Source organism: Urocitellus parryii, chromosome 11 (assembly GCF_045843805.1).
Source record: "Urocitellus parryii isolate mUroPar1 chromosome 11, mUroPar1.hap1, whole genome shotgun sequence".
NCBI lineage: Eukaryota > Metazoa > Chordata > Mammalia > Rodentia > Sciuridae > Urocitellus > Urocitellus parryii.
The window spans coordinates 47146117-47164803 of record NC_135541.1 but is presented as its reverse complement, the minus strand read 5'-3'; the positions used below and the strand labels follow the sequence as shown (position 1 = coordinate 47164803).

At 41.1% G+C, this 18687-nt stretch overlaps 1 protein-coding gene across 2 annotated transcripts in view; it reads left to right on the top strand.

Annotated features, from left to right (window-relative positions):
- The window catches only part of Jak1 (Janus kinase 1), a 126723-nt gene that overhangs the window by 91297 nt on the left and 16739 nt on the right, over window positions 1-18687 (top strand). Inside the window, exons 8-11 of one of the 2 annotated variants that reach the window (XM_026411010.2) lie at window positions 2124-2309; window positions 6342-6499; window positions 7865-7988; window positions 10144-10330. In XM_026411010.2, coding sequence (XP_026266795.1) covers window positions 2124-2309; window positions 6342-6499; window positions 7865-7988; window positions 10144-10330 — 655 coding nt within the window. Of the gene's footprint in view, window positions 1-2123; window positions 2310-6341; window positions 6500-7864; window positions 7989-10140; window positions 10331-18687 lie in introns of both variants that reach the window. The other variant, XM_026411009.2, reaches the window with a different exon arrangement.

The window sequence follows — 18687 nt, the reverse complement described above, 5'->3', positions numbered from 1 at the left end:
TTTAGTCGTTGATAGACCTTTATTTTATTTATTTATATGTGGTACAGAGAATTGAACCCAATGCTTCACACATGCTAGGCAAATGCGCTACTGCTGAGCCACAGCCACAGCCCTCTAAGCATTTTATATATATTAGCTCATTTACTTCTAAAATTAAAAAAAATCTTCAAGGGGAATACTGCCGTCATCCCCATTTACAGACGAACTCAAAGAGAAACAGAGAAGTTAAGGAATATGCCTAAGGTCATAACTAAAAAACAGTTGAGGTAAGAATTGAACTTAAGCCTCTGTCTTCAAATTATAGAATAATTGATTTTTGCATTATGATGCTGCTTTATTGAGGTAAAGATGGATGAGGCAATAGAACAGAGTGGTCTAAGAGCATGGGTTTTAAACCTCAGGTGACCTGGTTCAAATTCTAGCTCCATGACTCATGATGATATGGCCTTGGGAGGATTATTTCACTTACATCAGGAACATATAACATCTGTTAAATGGAGGTACAATTATCTTTTAGTATCCACTGAGGGATTGGTTGCAACATCCTCTGCAGATATCCAAATATGCTACAGTCTCTTATATAAACTGACATAGTATGTACATATAATGCTCACAATCCTTTTGTATACTTTAATTATCTCTAATTATTTATAATACTTAATATTATGTAAATGCTATGTAAATACTTGTTATGCTGTACTGCTTTGGGGGTTAATATAATTTAAAAAATTATACGTTCAGCATGGACAGACCCATTGCCTTACATTTTTGGTCTTTGGCTGGTTGAATTTGTGATACGATTGCATAGTCATGGAACCCATGAATATGGAAGGCCAAGAATGCTTACTGTATCTAACTCATAGAGTTAGTAAGAACACTAAATGACATTTGGCATAGAACCTGGCATATAATAAATGTTGAATAAATTACTGTAGTGTTTTAGTCAACTTTTTCACTGCTGTGACTAAAGGACCCATCAGAACAATTGTAAAGGAGGAAAGGTTATTTGAAGGCTCAGTTTCAGAGGTCTTAGTCCACAGAAGGCCAGCTGTATTCATCAGAGCTTGAGGTGAGGCAGAACATTATGACGGGAGAGTATGGTGGAGGGAAACAGCTCACATGATGATTAGAAAGCAGAGGGGGGAAGGGAGGGTCTCTACTTACCAGATACAAATATATACCCTAAGTTGCACATCCAATTCCCACCTTCTCCAGCCACACCCAACCACCCATTTATTCCCATCAGGGATCAATTCACTGATTAGATTAGGGCTTACCCAATAATTTCTCCTCCAAACCTTCTTGCATTGTCTCATAGGTGAGCTTTTAGGGGAGACCTCACACAAAACCATAACATTCAACTACTGTAAGTATTATTGTAAATAATAAGTTAAATGTGAGAATTTATTTTCTTATGTTTTATTCTAATGCTAAAATTACAATGCCTAACGTGTAACAAGGACTTTTTAGGTAGTAGGTACTTTGTTAATAAGCTGATTTGTTAATTACCTAGTCTTGAAGAAACTCTTGACAATGCAAACTCTCTCTTTTTTATGATTGGGGAAATGGTGGCTTAAAGAGATGATCTTACTAGTTAAATAACTGGCAGGAATAGGAACTTAACTAGAACTATAGTCTCCAGAGCCCATTCTACATAATATATTTAGACTTGTGTAGATTATTCAGATCTTCTCTTGAAAACGTCCACTTCAGTACTGTTAACAGATCAGGACAATTGATAGTAGAAGGAGAAAGCTCTTGTTCTGTCCAGTCGTGTTTGGGAAGAATGTGCTCTTTTCTCATATTGAAGCACATGTCAGATTGAAAGTGAGGTGGCCTGATTGTGGATACATGCCCAGAGGCGGTTATGGCCCCTGCCAAGTTTACATTGCACATTGTATATATCACATGAAGAGTTTAGTCAGTGTGCTCAAAGAGATCTCTTCCAGGTTTGAAATTCCAAGATTCCTTGATGTGACTCAGTTCTCTGGTCCTAAGCCCATAGCTCCCCTAGTTGCTGTGTATATCCAGACTTGCTAGCTTTCTCCTAGTCCCTGCATAAGGTTGCCAGAAACAAAATGAGAAAGCCAACTTAACCCTGTCACTTTTATGTATCTTATCAGGTTGTTCCGGTTGAAAAGGAAAAAAATAAACTGAAGCGAAAAAAACTGGAAAATAAACACAAGAAGGATGAGGAGAAAAATAAAATCCAGGAAGAATGGAATAATTTTTCTTATTTCCCTGAAATCACTCACATTGTAATCAAGGAGTCTATGGTCAGCATTAATAAGCAGGACAACAAAAAAATGGTAAGTACTCCGGAAGCTTTTCAGTCTGCATCTTGTGATGAGAGGAACACATTGCTAAGGACAGTTGTGCGGCATATGATCTTCAGTTCCTGTCCCAAAGGGAAAATCTGATGATTATCTGATTTAAGCCAAAAACCCTACATTGTGAGACATATTCAGTACCAGTTTTTAAGTTACACTGGTGCATTCTAGTGTTGTTCTTTGGTCTTGCAATTTGAATCTTAGGGTTTGTTGTTCACCCAAAGATTTTTCAGCATCAATATTTAATTCACAAATTTAGCAGATTTTAAGAAGATTAGTGAATATCAAAATTTTCACCAATGGCACCTTGTGGCCTCCCTGCTGAGTTGGTGGGTCCTCTGGGATGAAATGGGTGGGAGCACCCCTTGGCACCTCATCAGACCACGAGGCAAGTGGCAGACCACAGTGGTAGGGTGTCAGGCACACCCAGCCACTCTTGGATAGAAGAGGGGTGTTCAGCTGGGGTTGTAGCTTAATGATAGAACATTTGTTTGGCATCTGTGAGGCACTGGGTTTAATTCTCAGCCTCACATATAAATAAAATAAATAAAATGAGGTTCATTGACAAGTAAAACAAATATTAAAAAAAAAAAGAAGAGGGGTGTTCAATCTCACTTCCTCTTTTTTGGTATCACTTGAGGACATACTTTAGACAAGCAGGCCAGTTTGGCAGGGAAGTGGGAACTCTGCCAAAATAAACATGTTTTTATTGGGGGAAGTGACAGCTGACCACATGTGGAGAGGAAAGGCTGGTGAGACAGGGCATGCTCACAAAGCAAAGAGTCAGCACCAGGGGAATACCATGATTTGCCTGCAATTTGGTAAATACTGTGTAAAAAAGAAAACACCCATTGCTAAGGAAGAGCCTGGTGATATGATTTAAGAAACAGAGTCACTCACATCCACAGACACTTGTCTTTTTGACATAACCTTTAGGAGAGCAGCTTGCCAATATGTGTTAAAACCTAGAAAATATTTATATGTTTTTTCATTGGAATCTAGGGAATCTCTCTTCCAGAAGCAATATGAGATACAGGCAGCAGTTTATGAATGAGAATGTTTAGTCCAGCAATATTTACAGTGTCAGTTCTGAAAACAACCTAACTATACGATACTAGGAGATAGGAAAATAGGTTTCAGTTCACTTGAGTAGTAGAATATTATACAACCAAATTTCTGAATTGTGTATGATCTGGAAAAATGCCTTTGTTAATTAAAAAAAAGAATATAAAACATTACCTATAGACTGTTCTAATTTTGTTCAAAAAAAATTTTAAGAGGAGCATACATTCTCTCAGAAAAATAATCAAACATTAATAGCTATTTACTTAGGAATAGAAGTAGCTTTAATCATCTTATTCTGGCTTCTTCTTCTTTTTTTTTTTTTTTTAACAAAACCAACCAACAAAACCCCAGGCATTAATTTATTAAGAAACATAAAAGCAAAGTGAAGGGAGAATTAGAAAAGGCCAGAGTAATGATGGTGGAAAGAAAGAGAGAGAGAGAGAAAAAATAATACTATAAATACTATTTATTGAGCATATTATGGATATCAGATTCTGTTATAATGCTATAAACATTAATGTGTTATTAATCCTTACAATATTAAGGTCCTAAGCCTATGTTATTTAGTCCTTGAAAGAACCTTAGATGGAAGGATATTGGCTATATTTCAAATGGGAAACCTGAGACTGATTGAGAGGCATAGAAACTTGTAGTGTCACACAGTGAGGAAACAGCAGGACTTTCCAGTACCGTCTGGCCACAAGCTATGATTTTTGCCTGTTTTTCTTTGATTTCTGAGGCATTATCATACCCCAGGGACTCTGAGGGAATGAGGGAGAAGTTGGCATCTCTGTAGTATGGCTCTTCATTGTGGCCAAATCCTTAAGACACCTGGCAGAAGAGAAGCAGCAGACAGGGTACATATTTTATGAGCTTCCCCAACTCTGCCCAGGCTGACAATCATATCTAGCACACTGTTGGTGTTCCCATCCTCTAAATCACACCTTACCTGCCAGCTCTGCCAAGTTACAGTGCCGTGGTGGGCATGGGAGCTCCTTCACATACACTAGCCCTTACAGGTGCCAGGCATTTCCTATTCAGAATACTTTACAGATCGCAACTCTTTCAATTTTCATATCAACTCTATGAGTGTGTAGGTTACTCTCCCCATTTCACAAAGGGGGAAACTGAGATACAGAGAAGTTGAAGTATCATGCCAAGGACATGCAGAAATTAGGTTAAATCATTTGAAGTTGCCAATATTTGACCATTTTTAAAATTTGTTCTTATTAGTTATACATGACAGTTGAATCATTTTGACATATCATACATAAATGGAATGTAACTTCTCATTCTTCTGGTTATACATGATATAGAATCATACCGGTTGTGTAATCATATATGCATAGGGTAATAATGCCTGATTCATTCTACTATCCTTCCTACTCCCATACCCCATCTCCTCCCTTTACTCCTCTCTGTCTAATCCAAAGTGCCTCTGTTTTTCCCTAACCACACCCCCCACAATTGTGAATTACCATCTTCATATTAGAGAAAACATTCAGCCTTTGGTTTTTTGGGATTGGCATATTTTGCTTAGCATGATATTCTCCAGCTCCATTAATAATTTCACTCTTCTTTAAGTCTGAGTAATATTACATTGTGTACACATACACATTTTCTTTATCCATTTACCTGTTGAAGGGCATGTAGGTTGGTTCCATAGTTTAGCTATTGTGAATTGAGCTGCTGTAAACATTGATGTGGCTGCATAACTATAGTATACTGATTTTAGATCCTTTGGATCAAGGTTCCATTCCAAGTTTTCTGAGGTCTCTCCATACCACTTTCCGTAATGGTTGCACCAATTTGCAGTCCCACCAGCATTGTGTGAATGTACCTTTTCCCTCACATCCTTGACAATGTTTATTGTTCCTTGTATTCTTGAAACTGCCATTCTGCCTGGAGTGAGATAAAATCTTAGAGTAGTTTTGAATTGCATTTCTTTAATTGCTAGAGATGATGAACATTTTTTCATATATTTGTTGATTGATTCTTATTCTTTGAAATGTGTGTTCAGTTTCTTAGCCCATTTATTGATTGAGTTTTTTGTTTTTATAAAAACAGTACATACTCTTAAACCTACAGCAGGTGGAGATGTGAGATTTGACCCAGACAGTCTAGCTTCAGAGCCTGGGGATCAGCCACAATTCAATGCTGCCATTTAGATATCTCACTTCCCTGGCCCTTCCCAGCCCTTTGCTGCTGCTTTTTAAGGAAAGCATGATGCCAGCCTGTTATTAAATCCTATCTTGATTTATTACTTTCTTCTGTATCTCTTTGACATCTTCCTTTTCTATTTATAACTCTGCTCTCAGGAAACTCTTGTGCTTATGTGGTCTTGATTATCATGTGGTGGGTGAGGACCCACCTTGGCCAGCCCTAGCACTCACTTTAGAGCATCTTCAATTTGATTTTCCAGGAATATTTGCAGTGGATGCCAGGTCACACCTGAGAGGAGGTCCCCTTCCTGAGGTGCTGTGGTCTTGCCCTCTTTTGGCCTCCTTGGCTCACAGCCCAGGGCACCCTTCCATTGGTATCACAGTGGTCACCAGCCCCCCTTACTTCTCTCCTGATTGGCTGCTTTCGCCTACCCACCTTTCTCCCCTACACTGGTCTTATTTGTCTGTCACCAGCCATTCATTTCTTCAGTGCTGTGGAAAAAACTGTAGTCAAATGAGTCTTCCCTGCCCGCAACCCTGCATGCACAGGCACAATGTCCCTTCATCTGATGGTACCCATTAAGATAATGGATGAGAAAGTGTGCTAACCATCAAGGCCTATATAAGTACAAGGGAAACAGTACATATCAACAAAGAGAGTTTTCTTGAGGGGCCATACATTCTGTGTTGTTTAAACATCTTCTCACTGTGTACCCTGCCGTATAGTCAGCCACTTACTGATGGTAGCTGCGTGATGTAACTGGCAATGTCTTCTCTTTTACAGGAACTGAAGCTTTCTTCCCATGAGGAGGCCTTGTCCTTTGTGTCCCTGGTTGATGGCTACTTCCGGCTCACAGCAGATGCCCATCATTACCTCTGCACTGATGTAGCTCCCCCATTGATAGTCCACAACATACAGAATGGCTGCCATGGTCCAATCTGGTTGGTTCTGGAATGCTTTCATTTGCCTTTGGTGTGAAGTGAAAAGAGAGCACATTTTAGTGGCAGGAAGTCTGGTCTCCTCAGTCCCAGGTGTTATCTGTTGTTTATGCTGGGGCACTCCCTATTTTCCATCCCTGCTGAGCTTTGGCCAGGCCTTCCGTCATCTACCTTAATCCTTGCAGCAGCCCCTCAACTCCTCTCCTACTTGGTTTTTTACCCTCAGTTCATCCCCCTCACTTCTCTAGAGCTGAGCAAAGCTTCCCCTTTTTAATAGTCCCTATCCCTTGTCAAACCCTGTATGCGAGCCAAGAAAAATAAGATGCAGATCTGAGCATCAGACAGTAAACACAATGCTGAGTCTATTTGTCTTTAAGTGCCAGAGGAATGGCAGACAGCCTTAAGACCAGAAGGGCTTTGTGAAATGTCTTAGTCCACCTGCATCTCAGAATTGGTAACCTATACCTAGATAACTCTGATGATGGGGTACTGAGTACTACACAGGCAGCCAGTAGATTGTCACTCTTATAGGGTCAGATGTGCATCCCTTTTTGAAAGGGTGTTGCACTTGCGCTCTCTTTAACTCCTCTTTTCTCTCTGTGCTCTGCCGAGGAGTCAACAGGGGTTCATTGTACTTCCGCTTACCTGTGACTGTCCTTAGACGAGGGACACAGTTGCCCTGTTTCTGTAAATTCAGGAAACTGTCTCTTCAGTTGTTTTCCGTGTGATATGATTTCTACCTTCTTCCTACCCCAGTTACCTTGGGACGGGTAGTTTGGTGGCAGTGTGGTTCCTGGACTAGAGAGTTTTCTCACTGGAGAAGACACACACAAAAAATTTTGAAGCAAGGAACTGCATGCCACAAAAGTGTCTTCCTCCAGTGTCCCACCCAGGGCCCTGGCATTTGCTTTTCTTTGCTGGGAGTGTTCTTCCTATAGGATCTAGTAGGCCGCTTTAGTTACTGGGGATATAGCAATAAACAAAATAGCCCCAAATGCCCACTCCACAAGGCTCATATTCCAGTTAGGCTGGGAAAGGAAGGCTGAGGATAGGATTCCTTTTCTCTATTATTGGCAGCTCTTTATCACAGCCTTAGGGGACACTCTTCTAGTGAGAACCAGAGACATCATCTCTGGGGAACCTGGGGATAAGCAGGTCTCAGTGGCTTAGGAGACAGCAGGCTGAGTCCTCTTCTCAGTGCTATAGATTCCATCCATCCCCTGGCTCCTCAGTATCTCCATGTGTATCATGTCAGAACCTTAGAACCCTGGGCAGCTCTTATAAGACTAGAGGCTCTGGGAAGTGGAGACCCTAGGGTCTAAAGTGCTATGGTGTGAGCTCTCTCTCTTTGCCCACTTCCCTCTCCAGCACAGAATATGCCATCAATAAACTGCGGCAAGAAGGGAACGAGGAGGGAATGTACGTGCTGAGGTGGAGCTGCACCGACTTTGACAACATCCTCATGACTGTCACCTGCTTTGAAAAGTCTGAGGTCAGTCTGAACACTGGCATGGGCCAAGTCATATGGTCACAGGGGATCCAGAGCAACCTGTTCCAGGATCTGTTGCAGACAGAACCACTCTTGGCCAGGTTGGGAAAGCCTGTGTCTCTAAGAAAATCCCTGGAGGATCTTTCAGGGAGCACCCCATTTTCAGAAGGAGTTTGCTCCTGAGCACCAGACTCCATGTTCTTTGCTCTCCCCGCCCTTCCTTCCTCCCTCCCATGGCAGGGGCACACTGTGGCTCTGGAAGGCAGAACATGACCAGAAAACCAATTCACACAGGACACCTGTGATCTGAAGTATGGGATGACCTGGAGTGGTTTGTTTTAGGTTCAGTACCAGGATCATTACAGACCTGGAACTGTGTCTGTCTACAGCATTCTGTGACATGAACAAGTGCCTAAGCATGGCCTAACAATTTTCCCCAAATGATAGTTTCAGACATTGTAACAAAAAAGTTGGTGTCCCGTGTTTTGACAATGAGTAAGTGTCTATTAGACATTCAAATGTGGCTGGAATCTGAGAATGATATGAGAGGAATCCCAAATGCTAAGATTTTAGTCAGAATTAGTATTAAGTATTTTTATTGTTCATCCATTTTTTTTCCCCAAATGCAAAGGGGAATATTTTAGAAAATAATGAGTTTTATAAAGTTTGACCACATATATTTACTAGTCCTGGCTGAGCTCAACTTGAACTGGGAGAACTGAGGAGAGAGAGGAGCGTTTGAGTTGTAAGTCAGCCATTATATACAATAGACTTCAGACATGGGAAGGAAAAGCACAAGAGAACCCCTGGGAACTGGACTCTTGTCAAGAGTGGAAAAAGGAAATGGCAGAAGGAACCCAGTGCTACCAAGTGTCCTGGGCAAAGTCCCAGGGGCCATTGCCTGCCTAGGGGTGTTCCCATACAGCTGGGCCTCAGGGTTGATACCAGCTTTATGGTTCAGAACTTGTCAGTCTTGTTGCCTTCACAGGATGCCTATTCATCAGTTTTTGAAGGAAGTTTAATATTTATAAGATGAATGGGCACATGAGACAGCCCAACTTCCTTCTGAGAAAGAATCCACCTGTGCTGTACCAAGGAGATCAGTCAGTGATTGTGTGACCTGCATTGGGAAAGGAGCACTCACAGATATGACTAATCTTTCTGCTTATCCTAGCTCACTAGGCACTGTGCTAAACATTTTACCTATATGTTCTTAGGTAAGATTTACAATGGCCTTTTGAGATAGGCAAGGTTATCCCATTATACAGATGAAGTAACTGAGGCATTAAGATTTTAAATAAATATCATGTCCTACTTTACACAATAAGTAGATCTTCCTGGCTCTCATTCTTAACCACTAAGATAGTTTTCATTGTACAGAAAGAGTCCATGAAGGACAACTTCTGCTTATACTTCCCTTTCTGTGGTACCATAGAACCTTAAACCTGGATAGACAGACAGCCAAATACCAGCTCCCAGTATAGTTCTCAGGTACATTTATGGTGTGGAAGGGCTTAGTTTGTAGGAGTTCCTGGATGAATTTTTCTATTGTAATTCTTATTTCATGCATAGAATTTGCTAACCTTGATAAAGTGCATACTAAGTTTGAAAATGTACCATATCATTTAGCCATAGTACTATGAGGTTGGTGGTTTTTTTATTTTTTAGTTTTAGTTGGACACAATACCTTTATTTCATTTAGTTATTTTTATGTGGTGCTGAGGATCCAACCCAGGGTCTCGCACTTGCGAGATAAACGCTTTACTGCTGAGCCACAACCCCAACCCCCAAGGTTGGTGTTTTCATGAACTTAAATTTACAGGTAGGTAAACAAAACAAAGCAAAACAAAACAAACAAACAAACAAAAAAACAAGTGATGCTTCTGTAGAAATAATTGTTCTGTGGGTCATAGTGTAAACTCTCTTTTATTAGTGCTGCCTTCTAGATCCCAATTTTATTATTTACTTATTTGTTGGTTTATTAATTGTAAAATTTTATTTTCAAATAATTTTAGAAGTACATAAATGTTACAGAGATGGTTCATAGTTTCTGTACTCTTCCTCAGTATTCCCTAATGTTAATATCTTACATTCCCATGGTACATTTATCTGGGCACCATTCTTAATAGTAATTTCTGGTCATTTTTCTGAATAGCAGGTGCTGGGTACCCATAAGCAATTCAAGAATTTTCAGATCGAGGTACAGAAGGGCCGCTATAGCCTGCATGGCTCAGATCGCAACTTCCCCACCCTGGAAGGCCTCATGAGCCACCTCAAGAAGCAGATCCTGCGCACAGACAACATCAGCTTTGTGCTGAAACGCTGCTGCCAGCCCAAGCCTCGAGGTTTGTCTTTCTGTGCATCCCCTCAGTGATGTCTTGTGCCCCTTGTTAATGCTTCAAGACTCAGATGGACCAAAAGATGTTGCCTGGTTAAAGAGAATGGTCCTTTCCCACAGGTTCTAGGTATTTTTCTTTGAGTTTTCTTACAAGTCTGCCCCCAACTCAAATCTTACCTCTTGAGTGTTAGCATTTTCTTTAGAAAAGATATATACTTTATTTTAGTCAGCTTTTTCACTGCTGTGATCAAAAGCCCTGTCAAGAACAGAGAAGCTTATTTTGGGGCTCATGGTTTCAGAGATCTCAGTCCATAGATGGTAGACTTCATTCCTCAGGGCCCAAGGTAAGGTAGAACATTGTGGCAGAAGTGTTTGGCAGAGGAAAGCAGCTGGTACCAGGAAGCGGAGAGAGACTCCCCTCAACACAGACAAAGTATAAACCCCAAAGGCATACCCCACATGACCTCCCTCCTCCAGCCACACCCTACCTACCTACAGTTGTCCCTCGGTTAATCCCTATCAGTGGATTAATATATTGGTTAAGACTCTTACAACCTAATCATTTCACCTCTTAACTTTCTTGCATTGGTTTGCACATGAGCTTTTGGGGAACACCTAAATCTAACCATAACACATTTTTTTCTTAAGATCTTAGCTGGGCTGCACAAAGAAGCATATTCAGGATTAGTAAGCAGAAACTTATTTCTTTGCTTTCTAAAAAGATGAAGTGTCTTGAGAAATCCCCGTGTCATTGGTTTATTTATATGAGAAATGTTCCTGGCACATTTTCTGTGGGCCAAGAACTGTGATAATGTGGGCTGGGGAGGTGGCTCAAGCAGCAATGTGCTCGCCTGGCATGCGTGGGGCGCTGGGTTCGATCCTCAGCACCACATACAAATAAAGAGATGTTGTGTCCACCGAAAACTAAAAATAAACATTAAAAAAAAAAAGAACTGTGATAATGTAAAGAATCAGAAATACCTAAGACCCAACCCCTGCTCTTTTGAGGATTTCCAGGCCAGTGCAGAAAATGTTACAGGTAAGTGATGCCATTGTTGTATGTGATGGGCATTTAAATTAGCCCACATATATGGTACCTTTGGAGGCAGAAAGGGATGTACAACATCCCTGAGTTGTAGCATGTCAGACTGTGTGGAGGAGGCATATCTTGAACTGTGTGTTAGATGATAAGCTAGAGGTGCCAGATAGGTGAGGGTACGTCCCTCCCTAACAGAACCAGGAGCATGTTCAGGGTACAGTGAAGGTCAATGTGGGGGCTATAGGAAGACTCTGGGGAGGGGGATGCTGATGTGAAGGTGGAGACATAAAGAAGGGTGGTTAGATATTAGATCATAAGAGGTCTTGGTTGCTTACCAAGAGCTGGGACTTTATTCAGTAGGCAGCAATAGGAGGCCATAGAAGGATCAAGGGGTAAAATCAGTGTACAGGGTGAAGGAACCAGCTGTTCCTTTTAAAGCCACATGAACTGTGATGTTCCAAAGAATTCATTGTCTTTCAGAGTGTGAGAATGGGAAGGACACTTTAGGGGTCAAGAGCCTCATTTTATAGTGGCGGGTATTGGGGATTGAATTCAGGGGCACTTGACCACTGAGCCACATCCCAGCCCTATTTTGTATTTTATTTAGAGGCAGGGTTTCTCATTGAGTTGCATAGTACCTTGTGTTTTTCTGAGTATGGCTTTGAACTTGTGACCCGCCTGTCTCAGCCTCCTGAGCTGCTGGGATTAGGGGCATATGCCACCACGCCTGGCAAGAACCTCATTTTATAGATAAGAAAACCGAGAAGTGAAGTTGATCTCTTTGAAGGTCAAGGTCAGAGAAGGGTTTGAGTGCCAGGTTTAACCTGAATGCCAGATTCCACAAGTGTTGGGTTTTTGTTGTTCCCCATCCTTGCATGGGTCAGATATCCTTCTCTCAGAAGAGTTAGGCCTCCAAGTAGGGGCTACATCATGTTCCCAAGTAAGCATCAACAGAAGATCCTTGGAGGAACCCTGTTGTTCGAGATCATCTTGTTTTTTTAAGGGAATTGTCTATGAGCCTTCATGACATGGGTAGGCAGAGCAAACAGCGTCAGAACACAAAAGGGGCCTGGTTCTTGATGTTTGAATCATGTTTTGGTCTCAGCCAGGAGCTTGTCACTGAACTTGGTGAAAGAGGAAGGACTTGCATTTTTGTTGATCAGATAGGGTTTCCTACCAGCCTTGGGGATAATTGAAGCCTTTATTTTTATGCTTGAAGATGTTCTGCAGGGGCAAAACATATCTGCCAGTTGGCTGTGAGACCTCAAAACATGTTGAAACCTTAAAATACAATGACTCCTTTACTCACGTAATCTGTTCTTACAGATAATAAAAGGAGGCTTGACTTTTCTAGTGCTTTAGAGTCTCTAGGTGAGGATGAGGAAGTGGAGAACAGTATCAACAGGAGTGGAGAAGGCTGGAGTCTAGGATGTGATTTCTTTTTTTTCTTTTTAAAAATTTGTTCTTTTTAGATGTATGTGACAGTACATTCTATTTTGTCACATTAAACATACACGGAGTATAACTTCTAATTAGGATCCTATTCTGTGGTTGTACGTGATGTGGGGTTAAACTGATCTTGTATTCATATACAAAGTAGGAAAGTTAGATTAATTCTACTGTCTTTCTTATTCCCCTCCTCTCTCCCTTCTCTTTATTCCCCTTTGTCTAATCCAATGGACTTATATTCTCCCCACCCTCCCTTGTTGTCATGGATTAGCATCCACATATTAGAGAGAACATTTGGACTTTAGTTTTTTGGAACTGGCTTATTTCACTTAGCATGATAGTCTCCAGTTCCATCCATTTACTGGCAAATGCCATAATTTCATTCTTCTTTATGGCTGAGTAATATTCCATTGTGTATATATACCACATTCTCTTTATCCATTCATCCATTGAAGGACACCCAGGTTGGTTCCATAGCTTGGCTATTGTGAATTGAGCTGCCATAAATATCAATGTGTCTGCATCACTGTAATATGCTGATTTGAGTCCTTTAGATATAAACCAAGGAGTGGGATAACTGGGTCAAATGGTGGTTCCATTCCAAGTTTTCTAAAGAATCTCCATACTGCTTTCCTTAGTGTTTGCACCAATTTGCAATCTCATAAGCAATGTATGAGTACCTTTTTCCTCCATCCTCACCAGTATTTATTGTTACTCGTAGTCTTGACAATTGCCATTCTTACTGGAATAAGATAGAATCTCAGGAAAGTTTTAATTTGTATGTCTCTAATTGCTAGAGATGTTGAATGTGTTTTCATATATTTTTTTGAACATTCATATTTCTTCTTTTGTGATGTGCTTGTTCAGTTCCATAGCCCATTTATTGATTGGGTTGTTTTTTGGTGTTAAGTTTTTTGAGTTCTTTATATTTCCTGGAGATTAATGATCTATCTGAGGTGCAGGTGGCAAAGATTTTCTCCCATTCTGGAAGCTCTGTGTTCACATTCTTGATTGTTTCCTTTTCTGTGAAGAAGCTTTTTAGTTTGATGTCATCCCATTTATTGATTCTCGATTTTCCTTCTTGTGCTTTAGGAGTCTTATGAGGAAGTCAGTTCCTAAGCCAATATGATGGAGAGTTGGGCCTACTTTTTCTTCTAACAAGCACAGGGTCTGTGGTCTAATGCCTAGGTCCTTGATCCACTTTGAGTTTTGTGCAGGGTGAGAGAGAGGAGTCTCATTTCATTTTGTTACATGTGGATTTCCAGTTTTCCCCAGCACCATTTGTAGAAGAGGCTATCTTTTCTCCAATGTATGTTTATGGTGCCTTCATCTAGTATGCGATAACCATATTTATGTGGGTATGTCTCTGTGTCTTCTGTTCCATTGGTCTTTGTGTCTGTTTTTTTTTTTTTTTTTGCCAATACCATGCTGTTTTTGTTACTATAGCTCTGTAGTAGAATTTAAAGTCTTGTATTGTGATGCCTCCTGCATCACTTTTCTCACCAAGGATTGCTTTGGCTATTCCTGGCCTCTTATTTTTCCAAGTGAACTTCATGGCGGTTTTTTCTATTTCTATGAAGAACATCATTGGAATTTTAACAGGCATTGCATTAAATCTGTATAACACTTTTGGTAATATGGCCATTTTGATAATATTAATTCTGCCTATCCAAGAATGTGGGGAAATCTTTCTGTTTTCTGAGGGCTTCTTGAATTTCTTTCTTTAGTGTTCTATAGTTTTTAATTGTGGATATTTTTTACCTCTTTTGTTAGATTGACTCCCAAGTATTTTATTTATTTTATTTTTTTAAGGCTATTTTGAATGGGATAGTTTTCCTGATTTCTCTTTCAGTTAACTCGTCATTGGTATATAGGAACACAATTGATTTATGTGTGTTGATTTTATACCCTGCTAACTTGCTGAATTTGTTTATGAGTTCTAGAAGCTTCTGGTGGAGTTTTTTGGGTCTTCTAAATATAGAATCATTTCATAGGCAAATAGGGATAGTTTGAGCTCTTCTTTTCTTATTCATATCTCTTTAATTTCTTTCTTTTGTCCAATTGCTCTAGCTAGTGGTTTGAGAACTTTGTTGAATAGGACTGGTACAAGAGAGCATAGGATGTGATTTCTTTACACAGTTCTAGTGAGGAGGCCTCTATGTAGCTGCCACCTCTGTAGCCCAGATCTGGGAGCCAGTAGCTGTGGAGGAAGAAGCATAGAAACAGAATTGCATCTCTCTCACATGGCCTCTGTTGGGGCTCCTGAAACTCAGCTCAAGGATCTTTAGTGTCTGCCTTTACATTTGCTTATGAACTCTCAAGATAGGATCTGGGTCGCACTCACCACTCTGTAACTCATGAGAAGCACAGGGCCCAGCAAAGAGTCAGTGACCTCAATATGCATCAAGTGATAATTGTGGCAGTATCTATCATGTAATATTGATATGATAGATATGATATGATAGTAGGTGGGCACCTATCTACTTTGTCCCAGGCAATTATCATGCATATTTCATTTCTTTCATCATCATACTAGTTCTTTATAGCTATTGTAAAGGTGAGGAAATTGAGTCTCAGGCATGTTCAGTTTCTTGCTCAAGGTTTCATGGCTAACAATATCAGAAGTAGTTATAATAGTGGCCATAAATCATAATATTAATGGTTACCTTATTAATAAAGCTTATAGTTTACCAGATGCTGTGTGACAGGCTTTCATATTTTAAGTCTTTTAATCCTCAAAACAACCCTGTTGTATGTTGTTATCCCTATTATACTTGGCCAGGGTCCACTTAGGTAAGAGGGTGAGTGGGGATTTTAACTCACCTTGTGTGACTCTAGGTCAATTAATTCCAATCTCTGATTCCTGCCCACCACGTCATTTTGTCTTTGCAGAGATGCAGGTTCAGTCAGCCTGACTCCTGGGCAGAGGCCAGTTCTTCTGATATTGAAGGCAAGGACAGACGTGTGCCTGGTGGTGGGGAGAAGAAGGAGGAGGCTGCTATATGAGGCTTAGACTCCTTTTTCTTCCATCTCCCATCTGCAAATTAGAGAAGTTGTAAAATCTTGAAAATGTGACAGGAGAGTGTCATTTTGGGTTGTTCATCTCCTTTGCTATCCTAACCACAGACTACCAACAGCCTCACACCCTGATCTGAAATTCTTACTTGAAAATGCAACCAAGAAATTCATCATGAGATAAATAAAGGCAAAGTGAAAAAACAGGATGCTACTCAGAATTGGTATGATGGCTAAGCAAAGCCACCATCTCTGTCCTTTGTCCAGCCCAATGCCCATATCCACGTGTGAGGGTGACTGTGGTAAAAGTATGTAAAGATCTGCCACCATCCTCACATACTCTCATCTGCGCAGGCAGGTGTGGTGCTTGACTTCTCTTTCCTTCAGCTCTGATGGAAAGGACTTCACAGTCTGTTTTAGGCAGCCTTTTCACTGCTGTGACTAAAAGACCCAACCAGACAACCAGAACAAATATAGAGGAGGAAGAGTTTATTTGGGGGGGGGGGTCATGGTTTCAAATGTCCCAGTCCATAGAAGTCCAGTTCCATTCCTCAGGTCTCGAGGTGAGGCTGAACATCATGGCGGAAGAATGTGGCAGAGGGAAGCAGCTCACATGATGATCAGAAAGCAGAAAGAGAGGTCTCCACTTGCCAGATATAAATATGTACCCCAAAGCCATGCTCCCAATGCCCACCTCCTCCAGCCACACCCTACCCACCTTTAGTTACTCAGTTAATCCCTATCAGGGGATTAATTCACTGGTTGGGTTAAGACTGTCACAGCCCAATCATTTCTCCTCTGAACCTTCTTGCACTGTTTCACATGTGAGCTTTTGGGGAACACCTCACACTTAAACCATAACATCATCTGCTACACAAGGCCGGGCCACCCTGATGGTGACTGGTCATAATGACAGTGGCTAGTAGTGATGAAATTTTTGCTGCACATAGGTACTAGAGAAAGCCCTTGTTGTGTATTATCCCATCTGTCCCCTATAATGACCTAATGAGGGCTCAACTGGTACCTTCATTTTCTAGTGAGAAAACAGGTTCATGGAGGTAAAATGGCTTCCCTGCAGCACCCATACCAATAACCAGCCCATGAACAGCCCCTTTTCTACCTTCCTAACTTCCCATGTGGCTCTGCTGCCTAGCCTCTGCCTTGTGGACACCATTCTGGTGGCCGTTTTTTGCTGCCTTCCCTCCCTTAGGGCAGCCCTGTGATACATGTTTAAATGGGATTTTGCCCAGGGAACAGGGTGGAGTCAGGAAAATAGTATGGAAGGAGTAGCCTCTGAAAAACATAGTAGCCAAGATGTGGTGACAAGGGGAGCCTTTGCCTGCAGCCAGTTTCTGTAACTCATATTTGTTCCCCCACTGTGGCAAGCCATGTTTTGGGAAGATAAAAGACTAGAGAGGTCTCTAACTTCTGTGTGACTCCTGTGTCTGAGATTTGTGAGCTACATCATTGTGATGGGTCATTTGATCTCTTTGAGTCTCCTTTTCTTGATTTATAAGAGGTAACGGGAGTTGAACTTCTCAGGATTGTCAAGAGAACAGAGGAGTTAGTGTGAGCAATGCTCTAAGAGCAGTGATCAGCACAGAGAAACCAGTCAGAAAATGTGAGCTTAAAATAGAAAAGTTGGGGGAATGCTACTCTGTAGGGAGTGAGGATTTCGGGGACTGCATTGGAGTCCTAGGGCCTACATGGGGACCAGGCGCTCATTAGCTATTGCTTGCCAGTTTATCTGTGCAACCTCTGTGGACCTGCCTCATAATTCCTACAGATGTTTTGATTGAGAATCTCCTTTATCAGAATCTAAGAATCTAGACTCAAATGGCTGTATTTTCTCCTTAAACTCTTTCCTGTCTTCTACTGAAGGAAAGCAGAAGGGGGAAAAGCATTTGAGTCATCACTTCCCTAATGGCTGTGCTTTAGCTAAAATAAACACATACATTCAGTGACCATGTCTGTGTCACAGGGGTTCCCCTGGGGGACAGTACTGTGTCTGCAAGGTCTTCACTTCTCCCAAAGCTACTTCATGGCTTCAAATTGTGGACTATAAACTCCCAGTCAGCCACTAGTGCCCTGGCTTGGTGCACTATCATGTCAAGTTGCTATTTGAATTAGTAGGATTTGGGGAATGGTTCACTGCTAACCTGCATATTCAGGGAGCGTTGGGAGGTACCTCCTTGGTGCTAGCACTGCTGAACCCAGAGAGGCTTAGACAAGACTTTCTTCTAGGTCGCCTTTCCTTTCCTTACATAAAACCATTAAAAACCCCTTTCAAGGATTCCAGCACTCCTTAGGCCCAAAACTTCTGCCTCTCTCCTCAGCTCTTTTCCATCAAGTAGCCCCCAGTTGTTCTTTCATACATTGGACAAATATTTGCTGAGGACTTGGGGTATAGCTCAGTTCTTGCCTAGCATGCACCAGGCCCTGGGTTCAATCACCAGCACCATGAATACAAACAAAAACCAAATACTCGTTGAGCATCCATCATGTATCAGGCTGTGGAAGTAGAGCAGAAAATAAAATAGACACATGCCCTGACTACTTGAAGTTTCCATTCTTACATTTAAATTTTAATTTCCTTAGGGAAACCCTCCCTGATCTTAGGGACAGTCCTGCTGTATGGACTTTGAAGCATGTTGGGTCTGTCCTGTAGATTAGCTGGACAAATTGTAGCTTTCCATATGATTGGCTGATTATTTGGTTAGTTTTGACTCTGTTATTAGTCTCTGAGTTTCTTGAGAGCATGAATTAAGTACTTACCCATAAATTATTTGTTAAGTGAATCAAAAAGGCACACAACTCTGTTCAGCAATCCCCAGAGCTTAGCACACATTGGCTGGCTGGGT